This window comes from Ascaphus truei, chromosome 5 (genome assembly GCF_040206685.1).
Source record: "Ascaphus truei isolate aAscTru1 chromosome 5, aAscTru1.hap1, whole genome shotgun sequence".
Taxonomy (NCBI): Eukaryota; Metazoa; Chordata; class Amphibia; order Anura; family Ascaphidae; genus Ascaphus; species Ascaphus truei.
Window position 1 is genome coordinate 23,976,770 of NC_134487.1, and position 14,012 is coordinate 23,990,781.

Sequence of the window (14,012 nt, forward strand, 5' to 3'; positions counted from 1 at the left end):
TAGCTTTAGGTAGCTTCAGATCGTTAATCCACCCCATAGTTTATGAATATAGATCAAATTATCTAATCTCATTTAATCATTTCTATTCTCCAAGTGATATATATCCATAGATAGTCTAAAGCCATAACTCTCTATACAGTATACAGCTTATTATGCACAGACATCTGGAGAACTAGAAAAAGTTAGTTGTTAATTAGATTATAATCTCTTCAGAGCAGGGACTTCTTTTCCTAAATGTTACTTTTATGTCTGAAGCACTTCTTCCACTTGTGTGTTATTTGTACTATTTGTTATTTATATGATTGTCACGTGTATTACGGCTGTGACGCGCTATGTACATTAATGGCGCTATATAAATAAAGACATATAAACATACATACTTTGTTGAATAGGTTTTTTGTTTTATTCCGTATTTGTGTACTGGACGTCGTTTTTTAGTTACTGTTATTGGTTTGTTATAATTTTTATTATTTTATTGTCTCCCTCTATATTATATTAGTTTAGCTTTATATTTTGTGGGGGGGAGGCAAGGGGTGCAATAGTGGAAGACCACATATTGACGTCATCCCACAGAGTATGAGTGACAGAGACAAATGTGAGAGAGGCACACAGCCTCCACCATCCTCGTCGTCCTTGTCATCATGATTCCCTCCTCACCCTAGCCTTACTAGTCTACGCCACCACGTGGCAGCCACCACAAATACAACTATTTAGTGTAGTATTTATTATCTTTTTAAACTTTTTATTGTACAGCTAGTACTTATCGCGCATTGCATCACATTTATATTATTTATTCTTAAACTATTACTGTAAGTATCAAAACCCAATAAACCACTTGACTTTGGGTAGGGTCTTCCTTTGCCTTTGTTATCATTTATTGCTGCTCTTGTATGTATGTATGTATGTATGTATATCTTTATATTATTATTATTATATTAATGTAAATAGCGCTTCACAGCAGTAATACACGTGACAATCATATACATAACAAATAATACAAATAACACATAGTGGGAAGAAGTGCTTCGGACCTAAAAGTAACACTTAGGAAAAGGTGTCCCTTCCCCGAAGAGCTCACAATCTAATTGGTAAGTAGGAAGAATGTACAGAGATAGTAGGAAGGTATTCTGGTAAGTGCGTCTGCAAGGGGCCAAGGCCAATGTATGAGGTGTAAAGTATCAGCCTCTTATCACTATTGTTTGCACTGTTCCAGTATTGTAATTTTGTGAAGAGCGGCATTCAGTATATAATTGGTGCTATATAAATACATTTATAGATGCATACTTTGTTATAATATAGTAAACCTGGAATGTTTACCAATCCAGCGCTCAGAAGAATATAGGCTGCTGGGCCATGTGCTGTATAATGCTGTATATCTCTCTATATTCCAATTGCAATAGCAAAAGGAGAGGGAGACGGGAGGAAACAGGCAGACCAATCATCAATGTGAGTAAACGTAAATTCAGAGTCTCTCCTGAACAAATGGCTTGTATTAGAGCTCTAGCAATATTGTATTGAGACTCACAGTTAGTGATGTTGGGGCAGCTGTCCTCGTTGAAGAAAAAAAGGGATCCTCCGTCGGTACTGACACACAGCAGATCCCTCTCCGGTCCCGGTGGGTGGTCTGTAATTGGCAGAGGCTGTGTTCTTCAGCTGATCCAGCAGCCGGCGTGCTCCAGATAACGTCACGAACAAGAGATATCCACACAGAGGGAAAGTCGGTGCACCGCCGGAGGACATAGGCTGGAATGTGTAAATCGTGGAATCTTTATTGGTGAAGCATAGCAGCAGAGTTTCTGGCGGATCCTCTAACGCGTTTCACCTTGTAGGGCTTTGTCAAAGAGATTTACACATTCCAGCCTTTTGCATATTTCCTCCGGCGGTGCACCGACTTTCCCTCTGTGTGGATATCTCCTATACTTTGTTATAACACTAACTTTCATGCTCTCACTCATTACACATGGTATATGCGGTACCATATTGTGGTATTATATGCCATATGTCTTGCATGTGTCAGACATAAATCCTGCTCTTTCATGTTATTGGGTGGCCTCACATGGTATACGTTGGCCGGCAAGTCGGTGGTGGGAGTTAGGGCTGGATACAGGTGTTATTGTTGGTGTGGGGTGGGGGGTAGTATTACAGGTTGCATTGGTCAGCTGAGCTCAGCCAGGCTCCCACTCGCAGTCCTTGACATGTGGTCTTCAAGTATTGGTTTAGTAACTTGCTGGCAAGTCTGAGGTTGCACTAATGGTGGTGGTGGTTAGGGCCTGTGGATGGGCACTGATAAGCAGAGCTCAGCCAGGCTCACTCTCAGTCCATAACGTGGTGTTCAAGTATCCATTCTCTAACTTGCTTCAGTCAGGCTTTTATCCCCACATGTGTATGCCGGTTATGTTGGTATGCGTTGGTTGGACTGGCAAGTCTCGGAGATTAAGACATGCATAGAACAGGCCAAGCACTGTACCAGCATGGATGTTATTTCTGTGGCTGACAAGGCTCTGCGTTTTTGCTTCTTTGTGAGAAGTTCTCCCCCCCACAAAATGGTAACAATATAAAAACTAAAAACATGCCAACTTGCCAGAGGCTGTATTTCAACTGACACTGATGATGATCGTCAGTCTCTGACTCTAACTCTAACCTCATAAGTCATTTTACTGGTGCCCTTACACACAGTGTTTTGAGGTCTGGGCACACAAAAAAAAATATATATATATATATATATATATATATATATATATATATATATACACACACACGCACCTCCAAAGTTTTTTTTTAAATGTATAATACAGTGTGTTGCACTTTCTGAAGGTGATAAGATAAAGTATCTGTCGTCTAAATTTAGCATAGATTGAACTTGGACGTACCGTATGTCTGTTTTCAGCCTCATCTACAATGTAACAATGTAACTATGTCATATGTTCTTGCCTTTGCCCGCACTGCCACCACAATTGCCATGCCCTCTTGATGCTGACATTAGGATGTGGCATTGGCTGCTGCTGATTTGACTAACGGCTAAAAGTCTCAGGCTCTCATTGAGGTTTTTATCCCATCCCAAAACCCTGATGCTACTGTAGCCCCCTCTTCCCGGGCCAATCGCAGATCGGCCCCCCTAAGGTGTACTGGGGTCTGGCTACGTGTCTTTATGTGGTGCATACCTGCTGGCAACAGGAGGGCCTAAGTCTCCCGCGATGACATGGGGGATAACAGGAACAGGTTACTGGGGGGATGCCTTCGTTCTGTTTCAATGGTGCAGCACCTCCATCTTTAGTAAGCCCCAGGAATGCGGGGTGGAATCCTTACCAGAGAGTGTTCCCACACAGGGATGAGAGATTCCAGTCTCACACAGGGTTGTCTTTACAATCAGCAGTCTCTTTATTCTCAGCAGGGCAGCAGCAGCAGCCGACAGGTACAGTTTAGTTCATACACCGTCCACCAACTGTTCTCCCTTTGTGATGGTCCTTCCCTGCCTCCACTCTGGATCAAGGGCATCCAGAGTGTGGCTAACTCTTCCCTCACCCCCTAAGCAGGGTGAGAGGTACTGGTCCACCTCACTACACTATGGTTGAATCAGCTCTACTCATGAGCTGATCACTCCTCTCCTCCAACTGTAACTCACTAACACACTACTCACACACTCTACTTTTGCAAAACTAACCCCTAAATAGGAAGTGCACTGCTCTTTTATGATATCAGCAGGCTCCGCCCCTGTGTCTCTTGCTTTGACACAGGGTCAGGTGACCTACCTCCACCACTCAGGGCAAGTGCTTGAAGTGGGGGAAAGATAATAGAGAGGAGTGCTGCACACCTTAAAAAGAGAAAAATGATACAATTACCGGTGCTCCAATGTTAGAACGAAAGCCTGCAGTCAGTCCTGAGTACATAGAGGAAGGAACAGAGGGCACAGCGGATTTTGCAAATTCAAACTCATTTATTGAGCCAACACAACGTTTCGACCGTGGAGGTCTTTTTCAAGTGACAATGCCATTGTCACTTGAAAAAGACCTTCACGGTCGAAACGTGTTGGCTCAATAAATGAGTTTGAATTTGCAAAATCCGCTGTGCCCTCTGTTCCTTCCTCTATGAAGTGGGGGAAACCCATGATAACTCCTGGCAACCTGCCCTTACCAGGGATTATACCAGGAGGAGGATAGAACTATAGCCCCATTTCTTACCAGGGCTACACTACAAACACTGTTCTGTACATAATCTCCCAATGCTTCCCCAACACACCTGTGTTAATCTGTGGGCTGTGGTTTCTGAGGCTGACTACATCTTTTTGCCTCTGCTCACAGTGCCAGTATCAGGACCATGCACAATTCATGAGGATAATAATATGTGGCATTGGCCAACATGTTTATGAAACGTGCCTTTCAGTTGTATTTCTTTTAGTACTAGAAGGCTACAGGGGCTGTAACCGCTGATGTTTTCATAGCAATTCCTACTCTTTACTGTAGAGTCACATCCCCCCACTTGTTAATAGTCTTTGTCACAGCTACGATGATCACAACGCCACCTTCCCAATCCCCCAATTTTTCCAACTTAATTGGACCTATTTTTACCATCTACTGTGTGTGTATTATGTACAGTAAGAACAATTAGATCTCAACTGTACAAGCCACATGGTGTGTGTGTGTATATGTCGATTGCCCTATTTTTAGTCTCTATAGTAAAGCACATTTTAAGAGACATTAACAAAAAGTAAGAAAAATGTAGAGATGAACACAATTGTAGTGCTTATTTGACTTTAATGCTTGGGGAAGGGCTCAGATTGGCTTGAATATGTTTGCATGAAAAAAAAGGCCAATTTAGCATGGTTTGCCCCAATCACTAGCTCTGAATCGGATTTATTTATTTATTTTGTTATACTGATTCAGTTAAATACAAATGTCACTAATAACATTATTAATAATATTTAATCTTGTATCGTGCTACCAGTGAATGGCGTTCTGTACATAGACTAGCAAGCACAATAAGTCCCTGTATCGAACAGCTTAAAATCTAAGCAGAAAGAAGAGAAATGTTTTAATATCGGTACATTATATATACAGTATATATATATATATATATACACACACGTGTGGTAACCAGGGGATCCTGATGACCAAAGAAGACAGCACACCGCAAAGATGATATCAAAAAAGTGTATTATTATATAATACACTTTTTTGATATCATCTTTGCGGTGTGCTGTCTTCTTTGGTCATCAGGATCCCCTGATTACCACACGTTTATATGCTACATATGGGACAAGCATCTGCCTTCTAACCAAACCGTGAGTGCAAATCTCCATACCACGACTATATATATATATATATATATATATATATATATATATATATATATATATATATGCAAATATAGCTGTATGCTCATCTGCATGTCTTAGGCAGGTCTGCAACCCCGCCTTTCCCCATTATCACCCAGCATACAGCACTTCCACTGCAGCAAGGGATTCTGGGAAATGACATGCAAATGAGCACACAGTGTCACTTTTTGCCTCAATAACCATTTTTAACATGGTTCCCTATAGGCTTAAGCTTGCTGCATGGTCACAGCTTTGAGCACAGCCAGGGTTAAGGTGCATACCCAGAAAACCACCCACAGACAGCTGTTTCAACCTTGATGGGTCTCATCAGTGTGGGGTTGATTTTACTGGGATGCAAGAGAGGCTTATGGGATAGGCCAAACCATAATACTGAGTTAAGTTATGGTGAGTAAAAAAAAGTGACAAAAACCCTCCACAGGAAAGCAAATATGCAAATATAGCTGTATGCTCATCTGCATGTCTTAGGCAGGTCTGCAACCCCGCCTTTCCCCATTATCACCCAGCATACAGCACTTCCACTGCAGCAAGGGATTCTGGGAAATGACATGCAAATGAGCACACAGTGTCACTTTTTGCCTCAATAACCATTTTTAACATGGTTCCCTATAGGCTTAAGCTTGCTGCATGGTCACAGCTTTGAGCACAGCCAGGGTTAAGGTGCATACCCAGAAAACCACCCACAGACAGCTGTTTCAACCTTGATGGGTCTCATCAGTGTGGGGTTGATTTTACTGGGATGCAAGAGAGGCTTATGGGATAGGCCAAACCATAATACTGAGTTAAGTTATGGTGAGTAAAAAAAGTGACAAAAACCCTCCACAGGAAAGCAAATATGCCACACTGATGAGACCCATCAAGGTTGAAACAGCTGTCTGTGGGTGGTTTTCTGGGTATGCACCTTAACCCTGGCTGTGCTCAAAGCTGTGACCATGCAGCAAGCTTAAGCCTATAGGGAACCATGTTAAAAATGGTTATTGAGGCAAAAAGTGACACTGTGTGCTCATTTGCATGTCATTTCCCAGAATCCCTTGCTGCAGTGGAAGTGCTGTATGCTGGGTGATAATGGGGAAAGGCGGGGTTGCAGACCTGCCTAAGACATGCAGATGAGCATACAGCTATATTTGCATATTTGCTTTCCTGTGGAGGGTTTTTGTCACTTTTTTTACTCACCATAACTTAACTCAGTATTATGGTTTGGCCTATCCCATAAGCCTCTCTTGCATCCCAGTAAAATCAACCCCACACTGATGAGACCCATCAAGGTTGAAACAGCTGTCTGTGGGTGGTTTTCTGGGTATGCACCTTAACCCTGGCTGTGCTCAAAGCTGTGACCATGCAGCAAGCTTAAGCCTATAGGGAACCATGTTAAAAATGGTTATTGAGGCAAAAAGTGACACTGTGTGCTCATTTGCATGTCATTTCCCAGAATCCCTTGCTGCAGTGGAAGTGCTGTATGCTGGGTGATAATGGGGAAAGGCGGGGTTGCAGACCTGCCTAAGACATGCAGATGAGCATACAGCTATATTTGCATATTTGCTTTCCTGTGGAGGGTTTTTGTCACTTTTTTTACTCACCATAACTTAACTCAGTATTATATATATATATATATATATATATTTTTTTTTTTTTAAATTTTTTTCTAAGCGCAAGTTTGAGAATAAAAAAGTAATATTCTATATCAGCAAAGTCAAAACCCGTTCACAGATCTGCTGTTACTGGAACTATACTATATGTAGTTATAGAAATGGGGCTTTATGGCACGCGTTTTGTCAGTGGATCCCAATTATCTGAGAACACTGCATTTTTCATACCACATGTGACATGACGCGCTTTGTGGTAATCCATATCCCACTGATTACTATGCTAAAGATTTGACTTGGTTAGAGAACAAACAAATAGCTGTCATAAATCATACCTTTATCGGCCAACATACATTTATTGATTATAGCCTATAGCACCTGTATACATGGAGCTGAAAATGTACTATATAAACATTATGACCCATATTTACCAAGTACTGTTACTTTAAACACTTAATGGCATTTAATGAAAGTTTTAGGGTGAATTGGCTGTAAGGAGTCGTCGTGCATTGCACCCCTTGATAAATATAGCCCAATGAAGCTTCTAATGGTATAGGCCATATTTAAACATTTGATTCCTGCGTGGGCAGAATTTGTTGTAGGTTTTTTTTCTTCTTGATCTATATTTATTTGCTATAAATTGTAGCACTGTATTGCTACAATGTCTCACTCGCTCTATAAACGACTCCACTGACTAGTGCCAGAGCTCTAATGTATTGTGGCCCGGTGATGCTTACAATACCTTTCTGCGGTATAGACCCTGTATGATAAAGTCTTCATGGCCAAATGCTTTGTACTCAGAGGTTTGGCTGCATGTTCAATATATAGCGGTGTGTGAAAGATTGGCAAAGCCTACCCGAGAGAGGTGTTAGCAGATGGCTTCTCTGGAGTATCAGATCTGAAGAGGTGAGTGTCAACACTGACGTACATTCAGTCTTTAAAAGGAGCTCACTGAGCAGACAGTGGCTGGGACCAATGATGCAGGAGGTGGAGTTGCACCAGAGGAGTCTGCATAAAGAAGTGCATAATTGTTTTTGTGAGAATTAAACAGTATCTGCAAATGAAGTAACATATTAGTTTCGCGGGAAGAAAAAGTCCAAAATGCAAATTGGGGTGTATTGTATAGGAAATGTGTGATGTGTTTTTTTTTGTAAGCGTGATTGTCTTTTTTTTAGGTCTGATATAAGCGCTAATGTACATTTAAGTTACATGGCTAAATTCAGCAGTACTAGCTAATCAAGTTTTTTTACAATTAGCAGGAGAAACAGATCATTGTAAAATGGACCAGTCCAATAGATTTGATAACATCCCTGGGGCAGACTTTTGTGATATAGGAGTTCCTTTGTTGTGGGGCCAAAGTAACACTCCTTAGGAATGCACTTTGCTTTCTGTATTCTTTGCAGACATTATTCGGGGACTGGAAGACGTGGTATTGTTATATTGGCAAGTGCACCCTACTTGAATATAATTTTGTGCCCAACCTAAGACCGTAGTGGAGGTTACTACCATTGGAAACTGTGATGGCAGATATAGTAGATATATTTAAGGAGATCTTGTTTATCATTTTAGAAATTAAAGGTATACACGCAAAAATGCTGGACAAGATAAAGCACAGTATTCATCCAGAGCGTCTGTTTACTGGAGCCAGGAAGGAATATTTGGCAACTGTTGCACCGAGCTCTTTCTCTGGATAATACATTTAATGTTTAGCATTGCACGATATATTGGTGCAAGTTTTGCACACCTTGCTCACCGTAAATACTCCATGGCTGTGTAGTAAAAAGACGCTGGGTGCTGTTAATCAGCGGGTGCCGTCAGCTGCTCACATAATCCTAAGACTTTGAAGATCACGCACTCCAAACCTATGAAAGGATAGAAATAGTTTGATTGAAGTCAGCGTTTCGGGAGTATAACCGCACCTTCCTCAGGACCCGGTGTTATAGCACCAAAAGGTTCACTTCAATAAGACTTATTTTTATTTTTTCATTCGTTCGGAGTGCGTTATCTTCAAAGTTTTACAATGATGTTGGTACGCTGCATGAGAATTTAGCAGATGACTGAACTTGCAGGAAATAGGAGAGGGGTGTGTGAAACTACTGCAGTCGCCAAAGTTGGAACGTTTTATTTTGCATTTTTGCTAAACATGTTGATAAACCTTTAATGGCTAATAACGTCATGGAATTAGTCTTCGATTTATGCAATTTAGTGAGTGAAACATAGTGTATGTTCCCTATTTATAGCCTCGGCGTACAAGCGAATTGACCTATCTTAGAGAATGTAGCATTTTAAGCGAAATTGCAAGGCAAAGGAAGTTAATAGCTGGTGAACCGCTTACAAACTCCGAATAGGAAGCGAAATGTTTCATTGGAAAAAAAGGGCACATTTTGTGTGGTTCACAAGCACCTGCAAAAGTTTTACACATCCATAGTATTTTTTTTTTTTAATACAAACTACTACTGTATTTTACCACAAGATCTATGTATTTTTCATAGTAATAATATATCGTCTTAAAATAGCTGTTTACCATGTACTGATCATAGCAATCGCGGCACAATAAAGGCTGAAGTTCAAGCTGTCACGGGAGACCAGGACTAATACCAGGGATCAATATCGCCAGACAGAACACGAGAGTTTATAAAATTAATTTATTGGAAAAACATATCCACAACTATACAAAAGACACAAACATCACACATACCCAACTGGGGAATACTCTGCCTAACTAGTCGCAGGGACCTACTAGCAGAGATTTCCCCTGTTCTCTCTTTGCCCAGTGCCTACAGGACTGGTTTTCAGATCTGAAACCAGCAATGGATTGGACACTGTAGTTTCTCCCTGTCACAGCAACACCTCTGTACTCTCTCTGCAGGCTCTGTCTGCTAGGGGTCTCCCTCCCCACCTTTTTATACACTTAAAACATAATATTGCGACACTCAGGGCCAGGTGCTGGCTACATGCCCAGGCCCTGACTGGTGGGTAGGAAGGTGCTGCCTACATGCCCAGGCCCTGACTGGTGGGTAGGAAGGTGCTGCCTACATGCCCAGGCCCTGACTGGTGGGTAGGAAGGTGCTGCCTACATGCCCAGGCCCTGACTGGTGGGTAGGAAGGTGCTGCCTACATGCCCAGGCCCTGACTGGTGGGTAGGAAGGTGCTGCCTACATGCCCAGGCCCTGACTGGTGGGTAGGAAGGTGCTGCCTACATGCCCAGGCCCTGACTGGTGGTTAGGAAGGTGCTGCCTACATGCCCAGGCCCTGACTGGTGGGTAGGAAGGTGCTGCCTACATGCCCAGGCCCTGACTGGTGGGTAGAACTGCAACATAACATTTGCAACAATTCTACTGCAAACATATTAACCCCTGATTCCTGAGGTGCTGGAACCAAGCAAAGATATACACATATACATAACATATAATACAATACCAGCGTATTACTGACAGATAGGGGTAATGGCAGACTTAGGCCTCGTTCAGGGTGCCAGCTGCAGGACTCGGAGGGAGGGCGGGAGGGAGGCAGTGCTGCAGTTTGCTGGGCGATCTGTGTTTATCCCCCAGCAGACTTTTCAGCGTTGGGGAGGGGGCGGGGTTACACACAGCAGGGTAAGTATCGAGGTTGCAGTCATGAAATCATTCTGAAGAATGATTTCATTGGCTGCCTAGGTCCCTGTGACGCTGCTGCAGCTCCAAAAAACGAAATTTTCGTTTATTGAAACTGTAGTCAGCTTCAACTCCTGGCCTCGGAGACAGGGCGGTTGCTACCCTGACAACCAGTATTCAAATTGAATACTTTGTTTCTCACGGCAGCACGCACGGCAGCACGCCCTCCCTCCGAAGCCAGCACCCTGAACGAGGCCTTAACCTTTATTAACAGCAGCCATAATTCCCCCTACCGTCACACAAGCTACCTTATTTAAAAAACATTTTTTCGTAATGTAGAACGTCAGGATGGTTATTAACCGTTTGTGTTCTGCAGCAATCGTTTCCTTTCCGTTTTATTTTGTAGCACTTTTGTGACATCGGCTTAGACATTAATAAGCTTTTTACCACTTGTGATGTCGATCATTTCCCCTCGTGAAATAAGAGGACTGAGGCCTGTGTTATTACATTTGTTTCATGACAAGATTTAAAAAATAAAAAAATAAATATACAGTTTCTATTTTGTATTTATTATAAATGTGCCTCCATGTCCTGTATTTTCTGAAACTTCTTTAAAAAGTGCCTTTTTATGCCAATCTTGAACAGTTTACAATGTATACATTGTTTCTGAGGCATATGGGGGACAAAGCCACTAGGTGATATTTACCAAGTGATACTATGCCATTAGGACACTTTGCAGTGCTGTAAGACCTTGTATGTCCCATTTAGGTTAATGCACGGCATTTGATGGCTTAACATCGCTTAATAAATATGGCCTGCAATGTTGCATTGAGCTAGAATTGGCAATAGTACTGATGTATTTTCATAAACAAGTCCCTTAACCACAACCTATCTGCTGTTATGTGCAGGGTGGCTGCTTTGCATTGAAGCCATTGCTGTTGGGTTTTCTGACCTGGTATTATTTATCTGGATCCAGGACGGCAGCCTCTTACTTTGCAAGCCAGTCCTCTAACCTCACCGTATCATCTCATCCGTACAGTGAGGCGTAACCTTGCATCTCCATGACTTCAATTGCAAGTTTACGCCTGCCTATATGGAGTTTTTAAGGGTGTTCTTAACTTCTTAACTAGTACAAATAAAACATGATGGACTCCAGAAGTCTAGTATAGCAGCCATATTAAAGATCAGTTTGTATGTGCTATAGGGTGTGTTCGCTATTAACACCGTTGATGGATTCCAGGTGGAGCTGTTAGTGGTTTTATCATACCCCATCAAGGAGGTGTCAGCCGAGTTATAAATAGATAGAGGTGCGAGGCTACACCTATCCAGAGATTAGGAGCATGACAGGAACTATCTCACCTGATACACATCAGTATTTTACATTCCAGTAGATAAGTATTTTTGCCTTTCGAAATTGGAAATTAACCCGTTGTTCTTTATTTCTCTTTTCTTAACCCCTTCTGGCAGTGAACAGGCTGAAAGAGCAGGAGGAATACTAAAACGGGCATCCATATGTCTCACACTGGGGCCCCGGGCTGTTTAAGATATCACACCTCATACGGTGTGGAAAGTGTGTCATAATATTATCATCCTCTTAGAATTTGGGTGATTGTTTCTCATTGTGTTAAAGCGAAAGTGGCGTTTCACCTTTTAATTTCCATCAGAACCCACATCAATGGGTTTTCAGCACTAAGCCGCCTCTGACAGTGATGTTGCTGAAGGATCGTTAATAAAGAATCCTTATGGTTTGGCATCAAAACATAATACAACCAATGGATAGACGCTCTGATTACATCAATAATGAGAGGGAATCTTCAGGTCTTCCCAAGGTCAGAGGTCTCTTTGTAAAGGCAAACCAGGAAAAATGCATATAACATTGCAGGCCTTATTTACTAAGCAGTGTTACACTATAAGACCCCTCCCAGCCCATTCGGCTGACACCTTATAGGTGAGGCACCTTATAGCCCATTCGCCATATGGGCCTATACACATAAAATGGGGCACAGATTGAACTGTGCAGTGGCAGTACATTTTAGATCCATTTTGCAATTGCACGCTATTTAATATGGTCTGTGCAGTAATCCTGAAAAACCTTTTAATTTTCTAAGTAATCCCCCTCGGTCTTCTTTTCAGGGTAAGATGTGGTTAATTGATTTCAACCCATTTGGTGAAGTAACCGACTCTTTGCTGTTTACGTGGGAGGAATTAGCGAGAGGTAAAAACCTCTGTGGCCCACCTGGTGAGGGGGAATCTGTAGAACAGGTAAGCAAATTCATTCTGATATGAAGTGAATTAGTTGGCTCGTATCTCCTGTGTCCCGTTAATTAGTAACCTAATGAGTGGTATATCAGGTTTCTGTAACATATTTAATTGGAAGGGGAAAAAAAGCTAATTTCAAAGAGTGGGCGGTCTATTGGTTCTCAAAATGTGTGAGATTGCCTTGCAAAGACCGAAGCAATTAATGTCGAGCCTGCGAGAGACGCTACAGGAATGAGACTTGAACAGACCTAGTCTTACTGTATATACAGGGAGTAAGGGAATGCCAGCAGGGTACACCGTGTCTTACTGTATATACAGGGAGTAAGGGAATGCCAGCAGGGTACACCATGTCTTACTGTATATACAGGGAGTAAGGGAATGCCAGCAGCGTATACCATGTCTAACTGTATATACAGGGAGTAAGGGAATGCCAGCAGCGTACACCATGTCTTACTCCTTACTGTATATACAGGGAGTAAGGGAATGCCAGCAGGGTACACCGTGTCTTACTGTATATACAGGGAGTAAGGGAATGCCAGCAGGGTACACCATGTCTTACTGTATATACAGGGAGTAAGGGAATGCCAGCAGGGTACACCGTGTCTTACTGTATATACAGGGAGTAAGGGAATGCCAGCAGGGTACACCGTGTCTTACTGTATATACAGGGAGTAAGGGAATGCCAGCAGGGTACACCGTGCCTTACTGTATATACAGGGAGTAAGGGAATGCCAGCAGGGTACACCATGTCTTACTGTATATACAGGGAGTAAGGGAATGCCATCAGGGTACACCGTGTCTTACTGTATATACAGGGAGTAAGGGAATGCCAGCAGGGTACACCGTGCCTTACTGTATATACAGGGAGTAAGGGAATGCCAGCAGGGTACACCGTGCCTTACTGTATATACAGGGAGTAAGGGAATGCCAGCAGGGTACACCGTGTCTTACTGTATATACAGGGAGTAAGGGAATGCCAGCAGGGTACACCGTGTCTTACTGTATATACAGGGAGTAAGGGAACGCCAGCAGGGTACACCATGTCTTACTGTATATACAGGGAGTAAGGGAACGCCAGCAGGGTACACCGTGTCTCACTGTATATACAGGGAGTAAGGGAACGCCAGCAGGGTACACCATGTCTCACTGTATATACAGGGAGTAAGGGAACGCCAGCAGGGTACACCGTGTCTCACTGTATATACAGGGAGTAAGGGAACGCCAGCAGGGTACACCGTGTCTTACTGT

At 42.5% G+C, this 14,012-nt stretch overlaps 1 protein-coding gene across 1 annotated transcript in view; it reads left to right on the forward strand.

The window, feature by feature from the left end:
* CDC123 (cell division cycle 123) overlaps positions 1 to 14,012 on the forward strand; it is a 100,831-nt gene that overhangs the window by 80,334 nt on the left and 6,485 nt on the right. The window contains exon 11 of the mRNA XM_075599489.1: positions 12,639 to 12,767. Within this exon, the coding sequence (XP_075455604.1) occupies positions 12,639 to 12,767 (129 nt within the window). The remainder of the gene's footprint in view (positions 1 to 12,638; positions 12,768 to 14,012) is intronic.